The 27,020-nt window shown below is 35.3% G+C and overlaps 1 protein-coding gene across 9 annotated transcripts in view; it reads right to left on the bottom strand.

Moving 5' to 3' along the window:
- The window catches only part of LOC123559719 (pleckstrin homology-like domain family B member 1), a 204,683-nt gene that overhangs the window by 76,934 nt on the left and 100,729 nt on the right, over positions 1-27,020 (bottom strand). For 6 of the 9 annotated variants that reach the window (XM_053552415.1, XM_053552414.1, XM_053552413.1 and 3 more), the window contains one exon: positions 1,665-4,048. In XM_053552415.1, coding sequence (XP_053408390.1) covers positions 1,665-4,048 — 2,384 coding nt within the window. Of the gene's footprint in view, positions 1-1,664; positions 4,049-7,149; positions 7,604-18,826; positions 19,331-25,784; positions 25,974-27,020 lie in introns of those variants that run through there. The other 3 variants (XM_053552418.1, XM_053552420.1, XM_053552421.1) reach the window with 3 other exon arrangements.

The raw sequence follows: 27,020 nt of genomic DNA on the forward strand, positions 1-27,020 counted from the left end.
ATATACAAAAAGCAAAGTCATATATGACGTTTGACCCTTAAATGTGACCTTGACCTTGAAGCTAGTCATCTGAAACAAGCGCTCTGCACGTCGTCTCAGTGTGGTGAACATTTGTGCCAAGTTTCTTTGAAATCCTTCAAGCAGTTCAGGAGTTACAGAGCTAACACGAAAGTGTCACCCAAAACATGCGCTCTGCACATCGCCTCAGTGTGGTGAACATTTGTCCCAAGTTTCTTTGAAATCCTGCAAGCAGTTCAGGAGTTACAGAGCAGACACAGCAGTCATATATGACCTTTCACTCCTAAGTGTGACCTTGACCTTGAAGCTAGTCATCTGAAACAAGCGCTCTGCACGTCGTCTCAGTGTGGTGAACATTTGTGCCAAGGATCTTTGAAATCCTTCAAGCAGTTCAGGAGTTACAGAGCGAACACGAAACACACTCATATGACCTTTGACCCCTAAGTGTGACCTTGAATTTGAAATGAGACATCCAAAACATGCGCTCTGCACGTCAGCTCAGTGTGGTGAACATTTGTGTCAAGTTTCTTTGAAATCCTTCAAGGGGTTCAAGAGTTACAGAGCGGACACAAAATTGCTAACGGACGGAAGTTCCTACATATGGATACTTACGTGGCTACTTTTTTGTTCTCTCTATTGTTCTTTTAGCCACGTAAGAGAAAAAATAGCCACATAAAAGCCTTACAGAATGAATGACATCAGAGAAAAAGTACAGTTACCTATTGTTCCTATAGCCACCTAAGTATGCAAATGTGAGCTCGGACGGACGGACAGACGGACACCGGGACCATAACATAATACGTCCCTTTGGGCGTATAAAAAGGGGCATAATTTTGTAAAAATGCAAAAGATGGTTATGGAACTTGCACAGTGCTTATCAGCTGATGACAGTGGACAAGAGTGTGAAGTTTAAATCCGTTCCCATTAGTAGATACTGAGATACCAGCTTACATACAAAAACTTAACCAAAAACTGCTAAGTGGAAAAAGGGGCATAAACGCATAATTTTGAAAAAATGCAAACTAGAGTTATGGAACCTGTGCAATGTAAGTCAGTTTATCACAGTAAATAAGTATGCGAAGTTTCAATCCATTACCTTAAGTAGTTTCTGGGATACCAGCTTACATACAAAAACTTAACCAAATCGTGACACTGACATGGACGCCGACGCAAGGGTGAGTCCAATAGCTCTACCTATTCTTTGAATAGTCGAGCTAAAAACTTAGCATCATAATTTCACTGAACCTGCCAGATTTGTATATTGACTTGCATCAGAATTTGTCGCTAGGAGATGACAAAAATGTTCAAGAAACCTAGCATTTTAGGATATCCGAACATACCACATGTAAGAATAGCTGGGAACCACATCAATTGTTCAAGTAAGCCAATGAACTTGACCAGTCGAGTGAGCTATATTTAATTGAGCTGTGCCATGAGAAAACCAACACAGTGGCTTTGCGACAAGCAAGGATCCAGACCAGCCTGCGCATCCGCCCAGTCTGGTCAGGATCCATGCTGTTCGCTAACAGTTTCTCTAATTGTAATAGGCTTTGAAAGCGGATGCGCAGGCTGGTTTGGATCCATGCTGGTCGCAAAGCCACTATGTTGGTTTTCTCATGGCACGGCTCAATCGTATTAATACTTACATCTACAGTTCCCCAAGAACATTCACTGGAGTCTGTGGTCCCTGTTGAAGATGCTCTAGAAGCCTGTTCTTTCGTCAATGTTGTGTTAAACTCATTGTCGCTATTTATAGGGGTGACATTTTCAATACTCGAAGACTTTGACTCACTTATCGAGCCTGAAGATCTCGGAGATCCTGCAGACAGAATGTTATTAATAAATCCGTGGTAACTTGTTGGACACACAGTTGACGCGCTTGAGGAACTTGGACTTTCACTGTTGGAATCTGAATAATGAGATCCGTTTATATTAACATAATCATGATGATCCGTATTCTTACACTGAGATGAGTAGAAAGTAGCACCATACGAGTGATTAGTCTCCATTTCTGAAGGTTTAACACTAAAAGTAGTCCCAGTTGCATAATTTCCGTTAGCCGAACTTTTTGGCTGAATAACACCTTCCCTTGTTCCCTGGTATGATATATTATCAGCAGGTTCATGAATTTGTAATTCATTAAGCCGATCTTGATTCATTTGAAGGTCACATTCTGGTTCACTATATGTAGAGGCATGACTGCCTTCCTCTAAATTTTCTATTTGTTTCCTTTCTACAAACTCTACACTTACATTTGTCAATCTTAGCGGTTCTATTTTAAACGTTTTTGCGAAGTCATTTTGTAGACTATTTTGTGCCTGAGTTGGACTATTTTGTGACCATGATACCACAGTTGTTGGAGTGTTCTGATTGGATGAAGAAAATGCTGAACTGTAATGAATGCTTGATTGTGATTGGTCTGGAGAAAATGTGACCGAGTTTGACTGGACATTGTTTTTACTAGATACAGGCTTTGGACTTCTTGGTGATGTCCTTGGACTTTTTGGTCTTTCTGTACTGAAAGGACCTTGATTTGAATTTGGTCGTCGCTTTATTGTTCCAGTATCCTCTGAACTCCCGCATAAAGACTCTTCCTCAGAATTTGACGAATTTGATCCACATTTTCTCATTTGATAACCAAGGAAAAAATCCTTATGAGAGTTTGTAGGTGACGAAAGCATTGTAAGAGATCCATTGGTCATAATTTTGTTCGTCATTGAGCTACGGTATTCGGACTTGGCCAAATCCCGCCTTTCCAGTGACTGTGTCTCCAAGTCCAGACCTTTCGGTACTTGTGTATGCCTCTGGGACTGAACCTGTTGCTGATTAACTTGCGATATTCTAGGTGAAATCTGACCTTGGTTAAATCCAGGTGACATTTGACCTTGGTTGCTGTGGTTATTCTGTAAATGTTGATACTGCAGAGGAAGAGGTGGGATAGGAGGAATCGGGGCTTTCTCTGTTACGACAAACTTTTCTTGTTGCTTCTTCAAAGTGTGAGTTTGTTCAGCTTCGATTTGTCTTTCATATTCCGCACACATGTTCAAAATTTCTTCAAGACGTTGTCGTTCTAATCTCTCCATTTCCTGTTCCTGTTTTCTTTCTGCAACTATTTCCCTATGTTTTAAAGTCAAGTCTTTCTGACTTTCTGTCAATTCATTAAAATCAAAATCAATTCCATCAAATGTATTTCTGCTTCCTGAAGAGTCACTGTCCTCTTTTTCAACAGTCAAATAATCCTTTCCATTGGTTAATCCATTGACCTTCACTTCTGATCTATTTTTAGCACTTAAATTCTTATTTTCAAGTTTTGGGTCTTGACTGCTATGTGCAAAGTCTACAATAACTTTTGGTGACTCAGGTTTTGGCGCCACTGCTGGTGACTTTTGTGAACTTGACCCTGACCTTGGTGAATTTGACCCTTCAAAGAAAGGTGAAGCTGCAAGTTCAGTTTTTCTCACTGGAGAAACTGGACTGTTAAAAAAGATATTTGCAGAATTAGAACTTGTGTCGCTTATGGATATGTTTTGACTTTCGTTACTTTTTGTTGACGATCTTGACTTAAAGCTAGAACCAGAATTCCGAGATTCGTTTGATTTTCTCCGAACAGAAACACTACCAAAGCTACCTACAGAGTTTGCATTAATATCCTGAGAAATTTGGTCTGTCTTTGGTGATTTGGCAGACTGTAAAATGCTTGCAGAAACACGTGTCGTAGCGGTATCTTTACTAAACAGTTTTTCACCGAAATAAAAATTTTCACCAGACCTTCGACCAGATCTACCATCGGGCGAGGTAATGTTAAATTTTCCTGGTGACTTGTTTGTGGGGCTTTTAGCAGTTGGTGAATTTTTGCCACGTGAGATGAGTTCAAATTTACACACTTTATTCAAGAACTCATCTTCCTCGAGGCCATCACGATAGTTGGTTATTTCCGGAGTATTCTGCGATGGATCTGCCGAGCGTCTCCGTTGGCTTGTCTGCTCTGCATCCGAGATCATCCTCAGGTATTCCGGATTGTTTTCCAGATCTGAAAAAAACCGAAAACAAGATTTAATCATAATGTTAACAGTTTTGACTATTAATTAATACACAATTAATTTGCTCCATTTCTGTTTTTTGTTCTTCTCCTGGACTCTTGCCATCCCACATTCTTTCTTTACGGGGTGGGATACTTGGAAAAATTCTGAAAGCCAGATGGTTCTTGGCAAAAATTTGAAAACTGCTGAAGAAAATGTTTAGATTTTCTAAAATTAAAATTTCATATTCTATAAAACTAATTAAAAGTTCTGAAATTAATAAACAGCACAGGGTAAATATGCATAAAATCAATACACACTGAAACAATAATGCACATGAAAAAAACTTAATGTAGGTCAAAGTATTGACAATTTATAAAATACTAAAAAAATTGATTTGGAGGCAACTTCAATCATATCTGAATATCAAAGTTCGTTTCTCTAAACAGTTCACCTTTGCATGTGTTATTTACAGACTAGCAGTATATTAAGATCAATAATAGATGCATTTTGCAGAGCATTCCTGACATTTCTAGTAATTAAGGTCAACCTGTGGGTAATTAGTTTGGAAAATTTACTGTACCAGTCTACAACTTCATTCTGACTGACTTTCCTGATGAAAACCAGTCTAAAAATAAACAGTACTAGAACCAGTCTCAAAGACAGAATTCACTTCCTGTTCTTTTGATGTTTGAGAAGTTCCTATTTTCATAAGCTTTCTGTTTCTTTCTCAAGTATCTTTTCACAAACATGTTTTTGTTCTCTAAGTATTCACAGTAATTTCTGTGTGGCTATTGTAACACAAACATCATGGTCTGCAAATAAATCACCAAAAGACAACCATGTTTGGTCAGTTGTTTTGTTTAAATTTTGTTTTGAAAATGAGCAGACACTTTCTTAGCTTGTCTGAACCAATTTATAGGTCTATTCATCTTATACAGGCTATAAAAGGTACAATAATAACAGAGCTATGAAGTAGTTCACAGAGGGGGTGAAAAATCTGACAGTCTTCGTATGAACAAAGTTTGATATATATGTAAATATATGACACTTGAAAAATATTACAAAAACAACTGAAAACACTATATTTGTAAAAGCTTGTTTAATTAAAGGAAAGGAAACTTTGCTTTATTTAAGTCCTGTGCAACAACATACTACCTATGACACAACTCTGCAATCTCAGCACTGATAGAGATGTGCTGTATTTACGGGTGTACCCGCTTTATAGCTGTTTCCCTTTAACCTTTACCCTGCTAAATTTCTATAATGAACTCGTCCATCTTTCAATTTGGACAGTACCATTAACTGTTAAAAGGAGTGCTTACCAAAAAGATACTGGCTGAATAGCGAACTGTGCCGATCATGATCAGACTGTGCAGGCTGATCATGAACTACACTGGTCGCAAAGGCAGAATCAATTGTGTCCAGCATGGTAAGGTGCTGGCAGCAGTTGATTTTGCCTTTGCTACCAGTGCATATTCAGTCAGTAAATTTTCAACACCCCTTTGAATAATAAATGGCATTGCTCAAATTGAATGATAGACCAGACCATATTAAAAATATAGCAGCATAAAGCTCAACGTAAGGCAGACTTAGATCTGACACACATCATGCATTGTGAAGACCAAAACATCATAATATACTGCCATGAAATATACAAGCCAAACCTTACTCATTTATTCTACCAATCCATTTAAAACTAATGTGATAATATATTTGAACAGAAGGCAGAAGTATTTAGAATCCAAGATCACTTTAATACAACACTTGAAATTCCTTTCTTGTAATAAATTAACATCCAAACTCGACCTACACTCATTTTGGAAGTACTGAATTAAAACGATAACCTACGAGGTCGAGTGATTCATCAATTCTAAATATTTGTCTTTGGATGTGACATGTATTTGAATACATAATGAGACAGAATTAGATATTTGTAATGCAAATTGGTAAGGATATATTTTTGGTTCATTGGCTGGCTGCATAAACAAAATTTAACATTCAGACTGAATAGAATAGAATAGAATAGAATAGAATAGAATATTGTATTTCATGATGCGCACGGGAAGTTATAAATTACATCATTTCAAAAAGAGTGAACATTTATGAAAAAAGAAAAAACTGTCGGATTTATTTCAACTTGTAATAATCCGGAATAAAGTCAATCAGCATAATGTGGATGCAATGGTTCTCAAAATTAACCCTAAGCCTGCTAAATTTGTAAAATGGACTGGTCCATTATTCAATCTGGGCAATACAATTTATTATTCCAAAGGGTGTTCACTGAAAATTTACTGACTAAATAGCAAGTCCATGATCAACTATGTCTATTTCCTCTGCCATTCCAAAAAGAGAAGTTGACATATCATTTTTGTGAACACTGTCATTGCATTATTTGTTTGTTTCTTTTTTAGGTAGAATATGACAATTTTCCAGATCTTAATTGACAGTGGAAGACATTACCCTAGGCAGTTCCAGGGATATCATTTCCTGAAATGAGTGGGTACTTTACAATTTACCACCCCTGCCCCACTGGCCCCAGGGTATCAAAATGCAGTAAGGTGATTTATGTATATTTCACAGGTGGGTATTTAAATTAAGCGGGGTGTTCTTTTTTTTTTTTTTTTTTTTTTGAGTGACAGTGACACTGACAGCACTGTATCCCTTTCACAAAAGTGGCTGTCACAAAACCTTAACTCATTGTTGGCAAACACCAGGACTTAATAGGATTTCCATAGAATATTTAAACTGCCAAAAGTGAATTCTTGTCAAATACCAGACTCTGGGACAGATTCTTTTTCTAATCAGATCATCCTATCATCTGACTAAAGCTAAGATCTAGAAGGATCAAGTAATTATTAAATTATTTCTTTTGGTTTATGAACCATACAGTATGCTTTTTTTTTTTTAGTATTAATGTTTATTTTACTAATTCAGTGATGTATTAAATATTTTAAACATTAAGGTAGGCTGAGCACATGACATTATAATTATGTATGACATTAACATAACTTCCTAAAGTAACAAAATAATTAACAACATAGTTAAGCATACAGCAAATGCACTTTTCTTGCTTAAGTTTAGTCTGTTGTAAATAAATGCTTCTACTTACCTGATAACAGTATCCATAACCACATTTCTACCCATTTTTCAAACCTAATTCTTATAATTTATTTCGAAAATCAAACTTTAAAATTGTACTATTCTATGCAGGAAACATTATTCAACACACACAAAATAAGTTTCCTCTTGTACAGATTTTGTTCCGACGTAACCTATGACTACCGAAAACAATTGGATAAATGCTGCAATTAACGAATACAAAAATACAAATTGGAATTCAGTACGGCACATAAAATGCAGCATTTACCATGCGGGAAAAGCTGTTACTTCGCTTTGAAACATGCATCAATAAGCCATAGTAACTCGCAATTCGAAACTTGCAACACTCGAAATCTAAGTCAAGAATCGGGTTTCCCCGCATAAACTTGAAATAATCCGAATTCCATATCATATTAAAAAGTTGAGCTTCGAAATTAACTTGTCTGAGAAGCATGAACAAGAAGAATTGGCATATTGGAGATACGAAAAGCAGCCAACTTCCGACTTTTTTACCTCCTAATCTGAAGATTTCCTAACAGACTCTTCAAGTGGAGGAAAGTTTAGTGGGGTAATCAATCAAATGATTTTGTTTGTTATGAAAACAGTACCAGAAAACACATGTGGGTGTGTATAAGCTACAAGTGGTCACCTATTCTGTGAAGATGTAAGACAATTATGGAAACAGAAAAAGACAATCTAGATTATATTTTACATCACAAAATTCTCAAGTACAGAAAAATTCTAGGATAAAAAATAGAAAATCTATAAGATATGTAAAGATACCATTTTTTCAAGACTTAGGGATTAAAAATTATAATGACAAGTAGCACTATGGCAGACAATATCAATTCTTGCTGATTTATTATTGCCTTCATCTCAGAATCCATTTTCTTAACTTAGGTGATAACATTATATATTTCACACTGTTTTCTGGAAAGTTGCACAATCAGAAAGTTTGATCTGGCATGCTAGATAAATGGATTATCTTAAAACATAAATTGCTCTAAAATGCGGAGCAATCTTAACATTTGGCAAAATTACACAATGAATATCAATCAGTTTGCATTATTTCATTTTTCAGTCAAACAAACTTCATCAATTAAACTAAAATTAACAACCAGTCTGAAGATGATCTTCGATACTTGATTATAGATGTTAAGGTGCCAGTCACTCAGCCTAGAGGTAGTGAGCTGCAACCATACTGAAGATGATTGTTGACTATACAGTTGTACATGATCATGGAAATATCAGATTTAAGGGTAACTATTATGGCAGCAACGTGGTTCTGCCGAGTTTCTGCCAGAACCCCATATTCCCTTCTGAATCTAGAACCAGCTGCGACAGATTAACCCTTACCCTGCCAAATTTCTAAAATGGACTGGTCTATCTTTCAATTTGGGCAGTACCATTAACTGTTAAAAGGGGTGCTTACCAAAAAGGTACTGACTGAATAGCGAACAGTGCAGACCATAATCAGACTGCACAAATGTGCAGGCTGATCTTGGTCTGCACTGGTCACACAGGCAGAATCACTTGCGGCCAGGCTGAGGCTAAGGGTTAAACAAAGCACAAGAAATTAATATCCACAAACAGAGGTAATCACATGATCTTGATGGATTTTTGTTGGCATAGGTAAATTCACTGGAATCTGCAGTCAGAAATGCATGAAGTCCCTATAAGTTTAAAGAGATTCAGATAATAAGTTTTCTTAACAATCAAGTAAGCATTCCAATGCGGTTGAATGGATCGAACTTATCTCGACTCTAGGAAGTAAATTATAGACCAACTACTGAGAACTGATTTCTGTGTACCAAAGTGACTTTTTTTACTGATCTTGATGACAATCGACCACTGACATACTCTATTATATCACATATATGCAAATGTTTTAGCCACAAAAGGCTATTATTTTGTTGACACGACTTTATATACCTAAGGTGAATAATTATATCATATCTTTTTTGTTTCATCTCAAAAATAAAAGACTTTTATCTCTGAAATCCACAAAACAGTGCAATAAATCAAGATCCGGTATTATAGAAGTTAAACAAGCACTGAGGTATCTATACCACCCACGTTTGTTAATGTATTAAATTTGGTTTTAAAATAAATATTGTCTGTGTAACTAAATTTTTTTAAAGGTATACTAGATCCAAATTCAAATCTGAATAATATGGGGAAAAAATACAGTTTATGTAAACAACATATTATATAACAAGTTATCATGAATTAACAGTTAAACTATGCATTTGATATGCCCAAAAAGGGGCATAATTCAAAACTAGAATGTGTCTGTAGGACACAGGGTGTGCCCCCCACTGGTATATTTGTCACAAATAAAGGGCAATAATTCAAATGTTTGCAGTCTTAATGGGGTATAGCCTCAAAATAAAATTATGAAAAGGATTCATTATTCTATACCATATACTTTTTGAGCTATGAGCATCACAAACAAAAAATCCACTATTTTGGCTATTTCAAGGGCCATAACTCTGTAATAAACACTAAAATTCTCAAGAAGACTGCCAAGTGTGCAAGGTCACATTATGATAAAGACTCAAGCAAAGTGTCATGAATTTACATTAAACACTTTCTGAGTGAGGCACTTAATTAGGTGAAAATGTGCATTTTTTTACTATTTCAGGGGCCATTACTCTGGAAATAGGGGCGGACCCAGATGAAAAATAGTAGGTGCGCAAGTTCATATCATGATTAAGACTCATGCAAGGTTTCATCAATTTATATCAAATACTTTTTGAGCTAGGCATGTCACAAGGTGAAAATGTGCATTTTTGTGTATTTCAGGGGCCATTACTCTAGAAATAGGGTGCAGACCCAGGTTAAAAATAGGAGATGCGCAAGTTCATATCATGATTAAGACTCATGCAATGTTTTATGAATCTATATCAAATACTTTTGGAGCTAGTGGTGTCACAAGGTGAAAATGTGCATTTTTGACTATTTCAGGGGCCATAACTCTAAAAATTGGGGGCGGAGCCAGAGGAAAATAGGAGGTGTGTAAGTTCATATCATGATAAAGACTCATGCAAGGTTTCATTAATTTATATCAAATACTTTTTGAGCTAGGCGCGTCACGAACCTCGGACAGACGCACTGACAAGAGCATATCTATATGCCCCCACCACTCATCGGGGGGCACAATAAAACTAACTGAACTTGAACATACATTGTTTTTTGTAAAAACATTACGTACATTTATTGTTCTTACACATCACACTTATATCATGCTCTGGACAAATGAGTTATGAATAGATGCACCCCTTTCAGCAGCAGGGATAAGGGGTATAACCTCTGAAAAAAATCCACCAAGCATGAAAGTCCCTACATTATGTGCATGTTAACTTTATGTTGATAATGTATACCAAGTTTCATTTAATTTGGATGGAAACTGAAGAAGCTGCCTGCTTTGTACATAAGGTACGGACGTAGTTGTACAAAAAGGGGCATAACTCAGGAAAAAAATTGGAAATGAAATTAACTGTCAGGTTTTTTTTTATGGCTGCCTGATCTTGCATTTCTTTTCATGATCAGTCTATGAAATCACAATTTACTTTTAAAGGTATGTATATATCCGTATAATAAATAAAGTTACTGATTGTATCAGAATTAATTAGGCAATGGTATGTTCTTTTTATCTCTCGAGATCAGACAAATTTTCAAGTTCAATGTCTTCTATAATGTGTTATTTTTACATATCAGCTTTCATAATTAATCTTAGGTATAAAAGTATGTCAAAAGTTGTACCTTACAAAAACATGGTACTTATTGAGGAACCTAACATAATATTTATATCCACACATTTATGGTGGTGTAAGCAACGGGACAGTTGGTCGCCGCTTCGAATCTGGCCTGGCATCATGATCATATCGTCAGGAAGTACTAGTTTTCCAAAACTAACTCTCACCCTGCTAAATTTCTATAATGAACTTGTCCGTCTTTCAATTTGGAGGGGTGCATACAAAAAAGATACTGGCTGAAATGGCAAACAGTGTAGTTCATGACCATGATGTGCAGGCTGATCATAATCTACTCTGGTCACAAAGGCAGATTCAATCATGTGGTTAATACCCCAGTCACACATACGGCGCGGATAGCTACATCACGCCACGTATAGAAACGTAGTAATCTGTATGGATCCATATCTATGCCGTACCATAAAGTAGTAATCCGTATCAATCCGTACGGCTCAGGTACGAATCAATACAAACAAGGCAGTCTGAAGACAGCTAAATCCCCCGCCACTGCTATAGATAGTGAAAGGGTAAACCTTTGATTTTAGCTGTGACCTTGACCTTGAACTGACATGGCTGACTCATGAATTCTGCACAACATCTTGATGAGGTGATCATTTGACCAAAGTTTCATGAAAATCCTTCAAGGGGTTTAAGAGATACAGAGCTGAAACCTTTGACCTTCAGTTGTGACCTTGACCTTGAGTTGACATGGCTGACTCATGAGTTCTTGATGAGGTGATCATTTGACCCATGTTTGATGAAAATCCTTCAAGGGGTTAAGGAGATGCAGAGTGGACACCAAATGGAAGGCTCAAACCTTCGACCCTTAGTTGTGACCTTGACCTTGAGCTGGCATGGTTGACTCATAATTTCTGCACATCGTTCTGATGAGGTAATCATTTGACCCAAGTTTTATAAAATTCCTTCAAGGGGTTTAGGAGATATAGAGCGGACACGAAATGGAAGGCTCAAACCTTTGACCTTCAGTTGTGACCTTGACCTTGAGCCGATATGGCTGACTCATAAGTTCTGCACATCGCCTTGATGAGGTTATCGTTTGACCAAAGTTTGATAAAAATCCTTCAAGGGGTTTAGGAGATATAGAGCAGACACAAAATGGAAGGCTCAAACTTTTGACCCTAAGTTGTGACCTTGACCTTGAGCCGGCATGACTGACTCATGAGTTCTGCACATCGTCTTGATGAGGTGATCATTTGACCCAAGTTTTATAAAATTCCTTCAAGGGGTTTAAGAGATATAGAGCGGACACAAAATGGAAGGCTCAAACCTTTGATCTTGAGTTGTGACCTTGACCTTGAGCTGGCATGGCTGACTCATGGGTTCTGCACATCGTCTTGATGAGGTGATCATTTGACCCAAGTTTTATAAAATTCCTTCAAGGGGTTTAGGAGAAATAGAGCGGACACAAAATGGCAGACTTAAACCTTTGACCTTGAGTTGTGACCTTGACCTTGAAACGACAAGGCTGACTCATGGGTTCTGCACATCGTCTTGATGAGGTGATCATTTGACCCAAGTTTCATGAAAATCCTTCAAGGGGTTTAGGAGATATGGACCGGACATGATTTTGTTACGGACGGAAGGACGGACGGAAAGACGGACGGAAGGAAGGACGGACAGAAGGACGGAAGGACGGACGCAGACCATTCCTATAATCCCTCCGCCACGGCGGGGGATTAATTACTACATTTCTATCCGTGGCTAGACGTAGCTATCCGTGCCGTATGTGTGACTGGGGTATTAAGTAGATCACAAAATGTTTTAAAAAGCTTAAAACTTTTCCATAGATCTGTCTAAATTTACCGGACTAAAACTTTTAGACATTGGATAATTGCAACACTATTATCTTACAAAAATCAGGTAGATGTGAAATCAGAGAATATTAAAAAAAATTCTGTTTATCTAAACATATTATTACATTGCACGTTTTTGGTGTCCCGAAAGTAATAAATTTAGTCTGCTTCACCAGTTAGGTAATTCAGCCGTAATAAAAATGCCACAATTGCGCTTATTAAATTTCAATTAAATCCCTTTAATGTCAACCAATAAGCTTCATATGGTGCAACATAATGCTCGACTTCAAATTAAAATCTAAAATAATTCCATCCAGTATACAAAATATCACTTCCGACAAATAAAAAGCAATCAAACTGAATACTTTCTTTGTCTAATCAGGTTTCAATTCAGACAAAAATTAAATGCTCTTAAGATTCAGCATTACATTGTCAACAGCCCTGTTTACATTCTTCAAATCATCACAATACAGCTGATTTTATATATAAAGATATTGCAATGTACGAAATTCAATGTGTTGAATGTATTTTGAACATGTTTATTCACCTATTAGGCAGTTTGCTTATAAGACAGGGTTCCGATTTGATTGTAAAATTGATGTTTCTTTAAAAGATCCATTTATAAGACAGGTAAAATATTGGTTTTACAAACTGTAATTCCATAGAAATTATTAAAATATGTTTTTTTCTCATGCTGATTTTTACTAAAAAAAAAAAAAAAAAAAAAAAAAAAAAAAAAAAAAAAAAAAACAGATTTCGGAACAATGATTTTGACAATTTGATCAAGCATAAGCTTAATTTTCGTAGGAAATCCTGCACATACAATAAAAAAATTGCACCCATACATTAGTATGAAATCGCCACCTCTCTGTTGCCGATTGATATTTATAACTGATTTTGAATTTCTGTAAAATATCAAAAATAAAATCATCTTGAATAATTATAATCAAATTGACAGTAACGTTAACTTAAATTTCTGTTTGGTTAAACAGCTTTAGTCTGTCTGATTAAGAATAATGTCTTTACTTGTATAGTTTAAATACCATAAAGGTTTTAATTTTATGATCCAATTAAGGGATGAAGGTAGTAATTTTCTTAAGGGAGAATTCTTAAAATTGCATTTTATGGAAATGACCGCTTAATGACTATCCTACTAATAGGACCTTAGAGAAATGCTAAATTTAATTAAAGTTAAATTATAAACAGATGATCAGGCATTAAGTAAGATAAACAAAAACAAGAGCTGTCGGATGACAGCGCGCTCGACTATTCGAAGAATTGATTGAAGAATGGGGTCAAAATATTTCCATAGATTTTCAGACAAAAGAAAAAAATGGATTAAACAAAAAATTTTCCTGTATTTGTGGATTTCGATTAGTCTTGCACTAAGTGGCAATGTGTGACCATGATGGCAAATATGTTATTAAGTTATATGTTAGGCAAACACAGACTTGTATGAAAAGTTTAACTAATTTCCAAATCCAAAAAGGGTCATAATTCAGTCAAAATAGTTGACAGAGTTATGTACACTTGCCTACAGATGGAAATCATGTTGATATACTAGTGTTAACAGTTTCAAAGCCACAGTTCAAATATTTTGACAAAAATGTCAAAGTCCAAAAAGGGCCATAATTCAGCCAAAATAGTTGTCAAGAGTTATGTACTCTTGCCTGCAGATGGAAATCATAATGATAAACAAGTGTTTAAAGTTTAAAAGCCATATGTCAAATAGTCTTGACAAAACATGGACATATATGAAAACAGAACCAATTTCCATGTTCAAAAAGGGCCATAATTCAGCCAAAAAAGATGACAGAGTTATGTACTCTTGCCTATTGATAGAGACTATAATACTGAACAAGATATAAAAGTTTCAAAGCCATATGTCAAACACTTTACACAAAATATAAACTGGTACGAAAAACTTAACCAAGACTTCTAAGTCAGAAGGGGCCATAATTCAGCCAAAATGCTTGATGGAGTTATGTACTCTTGTCTACAACTGGATATGGTGATGGTAAACAAGTGTTGAAAGTTTCAAAGCTTTATCTCAAAAGACTTTGTCAAAATGTAGACTGGTACGAAAAACTTAACCAAGATTTCTAAGTAAAAAAGGGGCAATAATTCAACCAAAATGCTTGATGGAGTTATGTACTCTTGCCTACAACTGGACATGATGATGGTAAACAAGACTTTTAGTGTTGAAAGTTTCAAAGCTTTATCTCAAAAGACTTTGCCAAACTATGAACTGGTACGAAAAACTTAACCAAGATTTCTAAGTCAAAAGGGGCCATAATTCAGTCAAAATGCTTGACAGAGTTATATACTCTTGCCTATAACTGGACATGGTGATGGTAAACAAGTGTTGAAAGTTTCAAAGCTTTATCTCAAAAGACTTTGTCAAAATGTGGACTGGTACGAAAAACTTAACCAGGGTGTGACGCCGACGCTGACGCCGACGCCGACGCCGTGGTGAGTAGGATAGCTCTACTTATTCTTCGAACAGTCGAGCTAAAAATGACAAAAAAAAGTTTAATTATATAACACTGCATTCATGCATCACTTTTTGACCAAGGTTACTAATTGTTGTTGTTTTTTTTTAATTAAATTAAAAAAAAGTTAAACCTGTGGAGTTTCACTACAGAACACCGTGCAGTTAAACTGAATATCCCATACTGTCAACTCAGCAAAAAATGTTGATTACTGATTCTTTATGTTTATGCAGCTAACATTTTTTGCACTGAATTTGTGACGATTAATTTTTTTTCCTTAAAATTTACAATCCTTTGCAACTATGTAATGAAATAAAAGCAAAAAGAATGGATGCAATAAAAAGCAAAATGTTTCCCATGATATGATACATATATAATTTGCATATCTTATTTGAAGGGTTTGTTACATTTTAGAACAATTAAATTACCACAGCATGTATAAACACAGAATGGTAAAATCTTCTGAAGTCAGAAGTATATAGTCAAACTCACTGACTCATTCACCTTTAAGTGGATTAAATAAATTAAGTAGTTAATGAGTGTCAACCTAGCTTTCTAATGTAGCCAAAATGTCAACCCACCTTTTTATTTGAACAAGTGCACATCTATTTCTAGTGACAGTTGTATGTTAATGGCTAGTTATTCTCATTCAAAAATTATGTAAATAGACTTTTTCAACCTCTTTAAGAAGTTTTAGTATCTTAAATGTACATGGTAATTTTTTTTCCACAGAATTATGATAATCAGTCAATTTTTAAACAATCACATACCTTTAAAAAAAAATTATCCCTTTAAATTAACTTGTTTAATATCCGCTGTCCAGATCTTCCTTCAGTTCTAGACTTGATAACTTCACCAGGAAGAATGCAAAACCCCAATACTTGAATAGTATCAAGTTTCACTTAAATACTGGCATGCTGCAAGGTGACACCTTAGCCCCCTTTTAATTTAGTTTGCAGCTGTGCATTTAAAATCAGAATACTACCTATTCATGAAGATAACAAATCAGACTCTAATGAGATCTAGGTGATAGCTACTGAATAGCTTGTAACTTAACTAAATTTTGTTTAAAATTTCTGGAAGATTTGTTGTTTATTCAATTATCTTGTCTGTATGGCTTTAGCACTCACCGCAGCAGCAGGTACTTGGAGAAACTTCCTCAGGATGGCTCAATTATATTTGATCATGCTGAAAAGTAATTTCGATCCTCTCCAACAACAGCTAGTCCACTCTGCTTTTTTTCAATGTTTGATTTATTTAATTTCTTTTTCATTTAAAACAAGAACAAGAGCTGTCACTAATGGTGACAAATGCCCCCGCAGCGCCTTGAGCTTTGACCTGATGACCTTGACCTTTAACGTGGTGACCCCAAAGTCAATTGGGGTCGTGTACTCAATAAGTACTATTAGCATGTGAAGTTTGAAGGTCCTGGGTGCAGTGCTTCGTGAGTAAAGTGCTCTCATGCAAAAAGTTAACATTGGCCCCTGTGACCTTGACCTTTGACCTGGTGACCCCAAAGTCAGTAGGGGTCGTGTACTCAATGAGTACTATCAGCATGTGAAGTTTGAAGGTCCTGGGTGCAGTGGTTCATGAGTAAAGTGCCTTCATGCAAAAAGTTAACGTTGGCCCCTGTGACCTTGACTTTTGACCTGGTGTCCCCAACGTTAGTAGGAGTCGTGTACTGGCTAAGTACTATCAGCATGTGAAGTTTGAAGGTCCTTGGTGCAGTGGTTCGCGAGTAAAGTGCCTTTATGCAAAAAGTTAATGTTGGCCCCTGTGACCTTGACCTTTGACCTGGTGACCCCAAAGTTGGTAGGGGTCGTGTACTCAATGAGTACTATCAGCATGTGAGGTTTGAAGGTCCTGGGTGCAGTGGTTCGCGAGTAAAGTGCCTTCATGCAAAAAGTTAACGTTGTGACTAACGAACAAACGAACGGACAGTTGAAAACTAATATGCCTCCCTTGGTACAAAACCAAGGTTAAGAAAAATTAGTTCTTTTTTTTCAATATAAAACTAGAGCTAACACTAAAGGCCATTAATACGCCCAGATGCCCCTCTGATACAGGGAAAGTTAAATGCGGTGACCATGACTTTTGACCTTCAAGTGTGACCTTAATCATGGACCTAGTCACCTGACCTACTAAAATGGCCTGGTTTGTGCATTCTGCACGTCATCTGGATTATAAATCATAAACTTATAATCCATAATATGTTGTTTTGATGAGATTAACAACTGATGCTAGTTATATGAAAATTTTCCTAGCGGGTAAGAGGACAAGGAGCGGATATGACACATATGGACCTATGGACATACACAATTCCAGTATAAACACACCCCCCCCCCTCCCCCACCACCCCCGCAACACACACACCATTAAACTTTGTAATTAAACTTTGTAACTAGGGGTATTAAACAAAACTGATTTTCCCACAAAACCGACATTCCAGTAGTAAAACAATATGATGCAAGCGTCTTTCATACATATATCAGTGAAATACATTACTATGGATATAATAATATACTAAATCATGTTCAATATACTCTGGATCACTTCATTTTTCATAAATTAACCCTTTAATCACAACCTGACGAAATTAAAGTTTTTCACAAGCCGCTGATCACAATAATATTGCACAACGAACTCCTCTGTCTTCCAAATAACAAGAATATTGACTGACATATCTATCAATGACAAATCTGACAATGACTTGACAAAGACCGCAAGGAAGATTTTTATCTCTGGAAATTTTTTTCTTTGGTTAATCAAGACAGATTTTCCCACAAAAGGATTACTATTGCTTGACAGTTAGTGAGAACTATCTATGATCTCCGCTGACCTATTGAAATGGGATAGCTTTTAAACTTAAAATATTGCACTTTTAATCTTCTTTAAAAAAATATCAAAAGGGTCAAGTATCAACGACTTTAAATAAGTTGCTTTTATCAATGAAACACACTCAGTTGGTCATTTTTGATATATATAAGACAAAAATTAAGCCTTTTGAAAGCATTAAAAATTATGCTTGAAGGCCATAAGTCTTGCATGAGATAAGTTAGAAAAAAATTCTTATCCCTGTCACATGTATATATAATTTATACCAAAACAAAAAATGCCAATTACAAGATCTATATGAACTCAGCCAAGTATGCCTTATATATTTTTTGTTATGTCACCTACAAAACATATTCAACTGCCATATTAAATAGACAGATGTGACGATACAGCGCCTCTGTACCTACACACTAACAGTAGAACAGCCTTTCGGTTAATTATTCTAAGCTAATTATCACACTGTTTAATTTTTTCTTAATATATATGTATTAAAAGTAGCCAAAACTACAAAATATAACAAGTCACTTTTATTTATTTACAATGCCTCGGCTAGATTTACCTTCCTCAGACTACATCACCAAGACCTTTTCATATCCCCCGCCTCCTCTGTGGCTAAGCAGTTAAGAATTTAAGTAGGATGACTTAAAATCACATTCCCATAGCATCACCACTGTGGGTATAAAATCACCCTATCATTATGCAGAACTTTTTCATCCAAGGAAGCTATCCAGAAAGTTGGTGGTTCTTAGTAAATTCTGCCCCACGTCCTCCCTAATCCTACCCCAACATACCTGAAACAATATCCAGAGGCAATGGAGGCTTTCCTCCACTGCTAAAGACTGAATGCCACCATATGATCTAAATTCTGTTGGGTGGGGTATGGCTTAAAATACAACAAATCAAACAGTTTATACAATTTTTGTTGTTCACTTCCGCAGACGTCTGCAAATCTACCAGTAACTTAAACACTGCAAGTTCCTTTATTAAAGGTGAACGAGATTTGTATTAAGATCCCACATTTTTTCCAAAAGTTCTACACAAAATTTGTTAAAATTGTCTCAATTTCTGCCTTTGTTAGCTGCACTTCAAAACCTTTCAGAGGTACTACAAAACTGTTTTTGTTTATATATATGTCTTTACCATCTTATAAGTCTTTCTGTATCAAATCTGTAAAAGTCCGCATTCAAAACATTCCGTCCGATACCATAAATTTCACAATTATCCTAGTTTCATCCATTTTAGGTAATCATTACACCACACGTCTTTGTACCTTATCTGACACTATCAACGGTGTTTACACCGAGGCCCAGTTTGTTCCTGATAAACTGAACAAACAAATCAAGCAAGATCCAATTTTGTTAATAAAGATTCAAATATCTGATTTTTCCTCATATTACTTTTACTTCTGCCTTTGAAAATACAAACTGTTTTCAATATCGTTTATTTTTGGGATACATTTCAATTTTATCTTTGTAGAATTTGTATAGTGATACCACATCAAAAATGCATTTGGCTTGAAGTTATGTTTTCACATTTGTTATATAACAAGTGGAATATTGATACAGTTTACACCCACTTATTCGACATGAACATACACAATTGAAACAGTTTACACCAGTTAACTTGTTAACTATTTTCAACATTTTGAACACAATTAAGAAATGAAAGGATTTTTTTCGGTGTTCATGCGAAATGAACGACAGCGCGATTCATGTTTAATTTGCCGATCCTATTCTGTCGTTCATTTCGCATAAAACTGAAAAAAAAGTTTCATTTCTTATATTTACATTAGATTTCCTTTCCATTTGTAAACAAGATGAGATTATAAATCGCACACATTTTGTGGCATTTAACATTAAAATCAGCTTCCCAGCCATTCTGTTCACCAGACAGAATAACTGCGACGTCATCTTAGGAACATTCTCCCTGACTATACGCGGACATCGTCAAAACAGCGGCAGGTTATCACTAAACAACGATGATGTAACTTTCGCGCCTTTCCTTTTGCTGTTCATACCAAATTAACGTCATAATTTTCAATGGAAAAGAATAGGGCGAACGTAAATATTATGAAATGCAAACAAAACAATACTGATACAGTTTACACTTAATAAGTCCTAGTAACATTACAACCATAATATGGAACAATACTGAAACATCTAGTCATAATTGCTTGCTACATAAACCCCAGACAACTCAGTACTGATACCGGTCGCACTTAATACTTCGACAACTCCTTGTATGTATAGATTTTAAAAGAAACAAAATATTGACAAGGTAACTGCTAGTAATGACGAAATCATTATGTGGTATCCAAAAAACAACCAATGATCAACCAGTTTACACTCATGATAACTCCTAATAATGACGAAATCAGTGATATTCAAAAAAAGCAAATAGTGATGGAGTTTAATTACACTCAATAATTGAAAATTCTTGTTACAAAGCTGTTGGCTTTCCTGAAATGAAGGGAAGTTTATTTCATGTTTATCTTGAAACTTGCATCAGTTTGAGCATTTTATATCGCTTTTGTATTGTAATTCTGCAAGACTTGAAAAAAGTTTTGAATCTCTTAAGGGATTGCTTAAAAAGAATATTCTACTAGATTCATTTGGCCAAATGTCATATTTTAGATGATGCATTCTGTCAAATGTCATATTTCGCAGTTGTGTGATAAGGATAGCTCTACTAACTGTACAACAGATACTAAGAAACATATTAAAGTTAGAAGTTCAAGGTAAAATGAGCTGCGCCATGAGAAAACCAACATAGTGGCTTTGCGACCAGCATGGATCCAGACCAGCCTGCGCATCCGCGCAGTCTGGTCAGGCTCCATGCTGTTCGCTTTTAAAGCCTATTGGAATAGGAGAAACTGTTAGCGAACAGCATGGATCCTGACCAGACTGCGCGGATGCGCAGGCTGGTCTGGATCCATGCTGGTCGCACACCCACTATGTTGGTTTTCCCATGGCACGGCTCATTTAATGATTATGCAGTAAAAAAATCATGTCTCATCCAACTAAAACCTTAAGTGATGCAATTAGCTTTTAAAGCTTTCCAAATAATGTGAAAACTTATTCTTTTTTTTGAGACACAATGTGGGTTTTTGAATGATTATACAATGTCCAAGTAATGTGGAAACTTATTCTTTTTTGAGACACAATGTGGGTTTTTGAATGATTATAAAATGGGTGGAAATGTAGCGTGTCTGCAAAGTTTATTTTTGAAGCAACAATTTTAAATACTACAGCGAAAAACGATCAACATAAAGACTAAATGTCTGTATTATAATTGTTTCTTAGCAAGTTTTAGTCAGGAATGAACACATTTCATGATTATAATTATATTCACTGAGTGAACAAGCTTGTAAAATGGTCTGATAATAATGAGTATGATGAAAAGCTTCTAGGCAAAAATCAACAACATTAACAAACAAAAAACAAAAATGGATTCAAGGAATGTAAATGTTAAAATTTAAGTGTTAATTTGAATAACTAAAGAAGAGGAGATGGGGGATTTATTCTGTACTTATTTATATAATTCACATGTTTTATAACATGCTTCAATACTAAAACATGAGACTTTAAAAGGAGAAGCACAAGTTGAATAATAAGGTATATTGATTTATCCAAAGAAGACGTATGAAAATACTACGTCAAACAGAACAGCTATTCATAACAATCCAATGCAAATTTGAAGAAATTCAAATCCCTTCATAGAAAAAACACCATTCCCAACAAAAATATTTTATTATGTACAAATCTCTCTAAATAAACAGTCTAATGATCAAACATTTTATCTTTCAATAATTACACAAAATTTACAGTAGATCACTATCAAATCTATTTAAGCTCAACAGAAAATTTGAATTTATATATTCATTTTCTCTGGAACAGCAAATTTAAATATTTATTGGAGGACCAGTCTTGAAGCTTGTACACCTGATTGGCTCTTTATGGACAATAACTTGAAATTGACCAATGGCAAGTTAGTATTCAAAGTCTGGTCTCACAACCATGGGACACTGGTGGGTTTTCGGATTTTCAGTTATGTTCAATGAATTATATTTCCCTGGCATAATCAGCTTCTGTTTAATATATTTTTTTGTGAAAATATTATGCATTTTTGTGAAAATATAACACATATTTTTGAAAATATTTTTTCGTAAATTTTTGTGAAAATATATAAATGGGATTCACTTGCAAGCTTGTTATCTTTACAACAATAAGATGAAATGACATGTTTATTACTGCATGACAATGTCACAAATATCAAGAAATTCTGAGTGTTTTTTCTCTTTAATGTTACATATAGAAAGAAAAAAGAAACAGAACTATTTTTGTTATAGACAGCAGTCTTCTTGGATGCCATATTTGCTTAAAAGTGTTGTTCTGAGAGGCTAACAAGAGTTCATTTGCATAAAACCTGGCATAAAGTTTGATAACAAATTTTGAGTGCAAAATTGACTGCATGCATATCATAATAGGCAATAAAATTTGTAATTTATAATACCTAATAAATCAACGACTGAGCTCGTGATCTTATATAATACCATGCATTTTAAGGAGCAACAACAAAAATCCATTTTTGGTATATTTTGACTCTTTAAAAATGCACCTGTTAAAACAAAATTCTACTTTGAAACCTATATAAACATATGAAATGCAGCTGTAAAAATGCAGTGCTGCTTGAAAAATGAAAGAAAATTTAGCAAAAATGTGGATTAAGAGTTGAAGGATAAGCTTAATCCAGAAACAATTGAAGTAGACAAACCATTTACCTATCCACCTTAAACAAATAATCCAGATCAAGGACTTTAGGTAAGTTTTCAATTAAACAGGATTATAGCAGAGAGATTGCAGCTTTCATGTTTAAGCTAGGTATACTTTCACTACAAATTAAATGTAAGACTGTAAACATTTTGAGTGGGTTTGAATCCTATGGCTCCCTTGTGGTCATAGCCTGGCTCCCTGGTTATTTTTTAAAAATACTGCAAACATTTTATAAGTAGATTTAAAGCCTTTAAAAAAGGCACAATTTGTATCTGATGACTAGAGCCAGGGGGAATATAGAAACAACCTGCTGGAGGTACTTCCACTGTCAATGAAGAAAATAGAAATACATGTAAACAGAAAAAAACATAGGGACAGGAGCCAGTCTAGTCCAGCAGTGTTCTTTTTGCAGGTTTAATGGTTAAGCTTAGGTTAATGCAGCTTTAAATACATACACTTTCAGTATGAATTAAAATGTAAGTCTGTTAACAATTTGAGTGGGTTTAAATCCCGGTCGGCTCCCTGTCCTGTGGTGTTCCCTCTGCAAGGGTTGTACTGTAATGCCTTTGATGTCCAGATGTTCTCTAATATGATTAAGATTTTGAACACCCCTGTACAAAATAGTACTGGTGGTGCCTAAAAATGAAAAAATATGACCAATCTGGAACCTGAGTTTTTTGACTGACCCAACCACAAAATTTTAAGAAGCTAGCTCAGTATATTATAACATATGAGCCGCGCCATGAGAAAATCAACATAGTTCATTTGCGACCAGCATGGATCCAGACCAGCCTGCGCATCTGCGCAGTCTGGTCAGGATCCATGCTGTTCGCTTTCAAACCCTATTGCAATTAGAGAAACCATTAGCAAACAGCATGGAACCTGACCAGACAGTGCGGATGCACAGTCTGGTCTGGATCCATGCTGGTCGCAAATGCACTATGTTGGTTTTCTCGTGGTGCGGCTCATATAATCTAGATCGTAACATATTTGAACACCTAATGTAATTTCTCAAGAACTGTAAAATTTCAAAGTTGAACATGCATCTTAGTGCAAAATGTAAAATAAAGACAGCTTAAGATAGGGTGTGACAAAGTAGATGTTCTAAATGGATTTATTGTTGAAGGATTTCATGATAAGACTTCGTTTTATTTACATCATTAAATATGCTTGACGGCAGCACAGGTACACGTGAACTTCATCAGTGAAACAAGATGATGCCTCAAGGGCTGCAGTTTCATTGTGTAGCTAATTTCAGTTACATCGATATGGTGTAAAGATGAAAGACTTCGTCATGTCAGCGCAGTAACTCAATAAGTGCTTATATAATATATATACACTTATTGAGTTATTGCACTGACATGACGACTTGTGCAACAAAAAAAGCTGAAACGTGCACTGTATACCTTACATTGAACAGTTAATACTTGATGTGAAAGTGTTTATACCTGATGAAATGCACATTTTGATTTCTACATGATGTTTTACACACAACTGGGTGATAACAATAACCTTAAACATAGTTCTAGTAAATGACCTCGTGATTTTTTCCGTATTGGTTGAAATTTTTTGCATCAATACCAACCAGTAATGCTTTTTTTGAACAAGGACAATTATACAGACCTGACTCCCGCATGCAACACTCCTGCATGCAGCACCCCTCGCCATGTTACAAACAGAGGAGGTAACATTTATGTGAGTGATTTTTTATAATTTATTACAAATTAAAAATTTATAATGGCAATGGTTCAACCAACTTTTCCATGTCAACTAAGGGCCATAATTTGAATTGATTTCAACCAAGAGTTCTCTAACTTGCTTATGAATGAACATTGGATGAGTGAAGTTTCAATCCAATATCTGCACATGTAGTTGTTGCTGAAATACAGCTTGACAGTTACTTGCATGCAAAATTAACAAAACTTCCTTTCTGGGAAAAGGACCATAATTTTAATAAAATTCAATGAAGACTTATCTAACTTGGTTGTGTAATGGTAGCTTACGCACAGCCTACATGTTTAGAGTCAATCTCTGACAACTGTGTCAGGGAGTCGACTCTTTGGCTCAGTGATTGAGCATTGAACTAGCACCCATGCAACCCGGGTTCGAATTCCGCCACAGGCAGTTGGGATTTTTCGTCATAAAATGCTATGCTCTTAAGATTTGTTATAGCTAAAAGTCGCAATAGTTGTTTTAGTTGATTTGATAACTTGGAAGTATTGCTTTAAATGAGAGTAGTTACTACGTCAAAAAAGGGCCATAATTTGTATTAAGGTCCACCAAGAGTTATCTAACTTGGTTAATCCTCAGAACAAAGGGAGTCCAATCTGAGCCTAATCCCTTACAACAAAGTGAGTCAATTTAAGCCCCTGAGAACAAATCTGAAAATATTTTGTCTTCTGCCAATCATCATAGAGTATATAACACAGTTATTAAGTTACATCATCTAACCCTTACCCTGCTCAATTTCTATAATGTACATGTCCATCTTTTAATTTGGACAGTACCATTAACTGTACCATTAACACGGATGTGCAGGCTGATCATGATCTACACTGGTCGCAAAGGCAGAATTATATATACTGTCCAGCATGGTAAAGCACCAGAGTCATCCTACACACCATCCTACACACTTGGTTTTGACAGCCCCAATGAAACACTACAGTATGCAAAAGTAACTCTCGTCTTATGATCAATTTGCATTATAAAATTTTTAGACCTGTTTGGCGCCATAGAAACTTAAGCACCATAAAAATAAGATCAACTTCATGTGACCATAAAACATCAGTTTCTATAAACATTTACATAGCTCTATACTTGAAAGTGACAACAATAAATGCCCAACATAACAATTACATCTTATAGCCATATCAAAGACGAATGTCTTCATATTTCCACGATTTATTGTTTGAAAATCAATTTGTGGTTTATGACAGAAACAACCCTGATGACTTTGCAAAAGAAAATGTAAACAAACCTTTAATATAAGTATAATCCACGCTTTTACTGCTTTATTGATTTGCAATGAAAAAACTTTGAAAAGTTTGATGATAAATGGAACGCTTTTGGTAATTACACATTATTATCCATGTATTTTTTATATAATAGTTTATTCATCCGTGTTTGAACTGTAATATACAATAGCATGTAAGATCGTGGGTGTTGTTAATACAAGCCAATATGTCATTGCCGTTACATTACCTTTTATACAGGTAAAATAATCCTAAACTACTTTAGAGTTGCTGACCTTTAAAATTATAGTCTTTATCAAAAAGTACAATGACAGTGAAAGACTATAGCCCGTTTCAACATATAATTATTATCAGTTTTATTTATTTCGTATGAAGATAAATCCCACAGGCCAAATAGGGATGTTTATTAGTTGACTCTCTAAAAATAAATAATTTTAAAAGGTTTGATTATACAATCGGTGAAATAAAATAGTAAACAAAGTTAACTATTGTTAACAACAGTAAAATGTTTCAATATAAAATTCTTGTGGTCAACAGGAAAGTCAAGTGTGGGACTAAGTGGAAAAACTATTCGGACAGGTATGCCAGCTTTTTAATTAAGGGAGAAATGTTTAATTTGAGTGTCTCTGACAGGTACTTAACCTATCAAACAAATATTTTACAATTAAATGAGAAGGAATACCAGGATTTTATAATTTTTGGCTTTATTTAAGCGAAACTTTAACTACTATTTCGGAAACAAATTGAACAGATTATTGGTTGTTTGATCTGCTATAGCTAGGTAATATTAGAAATACCTTAATTACTCCAATGTTGAATAGCCAATTTTCAAGAAGTAAAAATATAGAAGTGTGCATCAAATCCTTTTCATAAAAGAAAAAAAAAACAACATTTGGACATATAATATCTCCACCAAGTTAGTTCAGTAGACTATGTATCAAGAGTGCAGAAGCTGAATCCCCGGGGGTTGGGGGTGATGTGTATGTTCTCCATGAAAACTTAACAAAAGACAATGTGTCTGTATTCATTCATCCTTAATCTCCAACTGATGCAATGCGCAGAAGTTGTTGGTTACTGACACAGAACAAGTCTGCAGATACTCTTGTGCAGAATCATGGAATACTGCATGTACAGACCAATGCATTAACCACCATTTAGCCACTAAATACTTTGAAAAACAGACAGAAAAACTGTAATTTTCACAGAGCCCTCAGGTGTCCCACCTTTGATAATATCTTTAT

This window comes from Mercenaria mercenaria, chromosome 10, assembly GCF_021730395.1.
Source record: "Mercenaria mercenaria strain notata chromosome 10, MADL_Memer_1, whole genome shotgun sequence".
NCBI classification, from domain to species: Eukaryota; Metazoa; Mollusca; class Bivalvia; order Venerida; family Veneridae; genus Mercenaria; species Mercenaria mercenaria.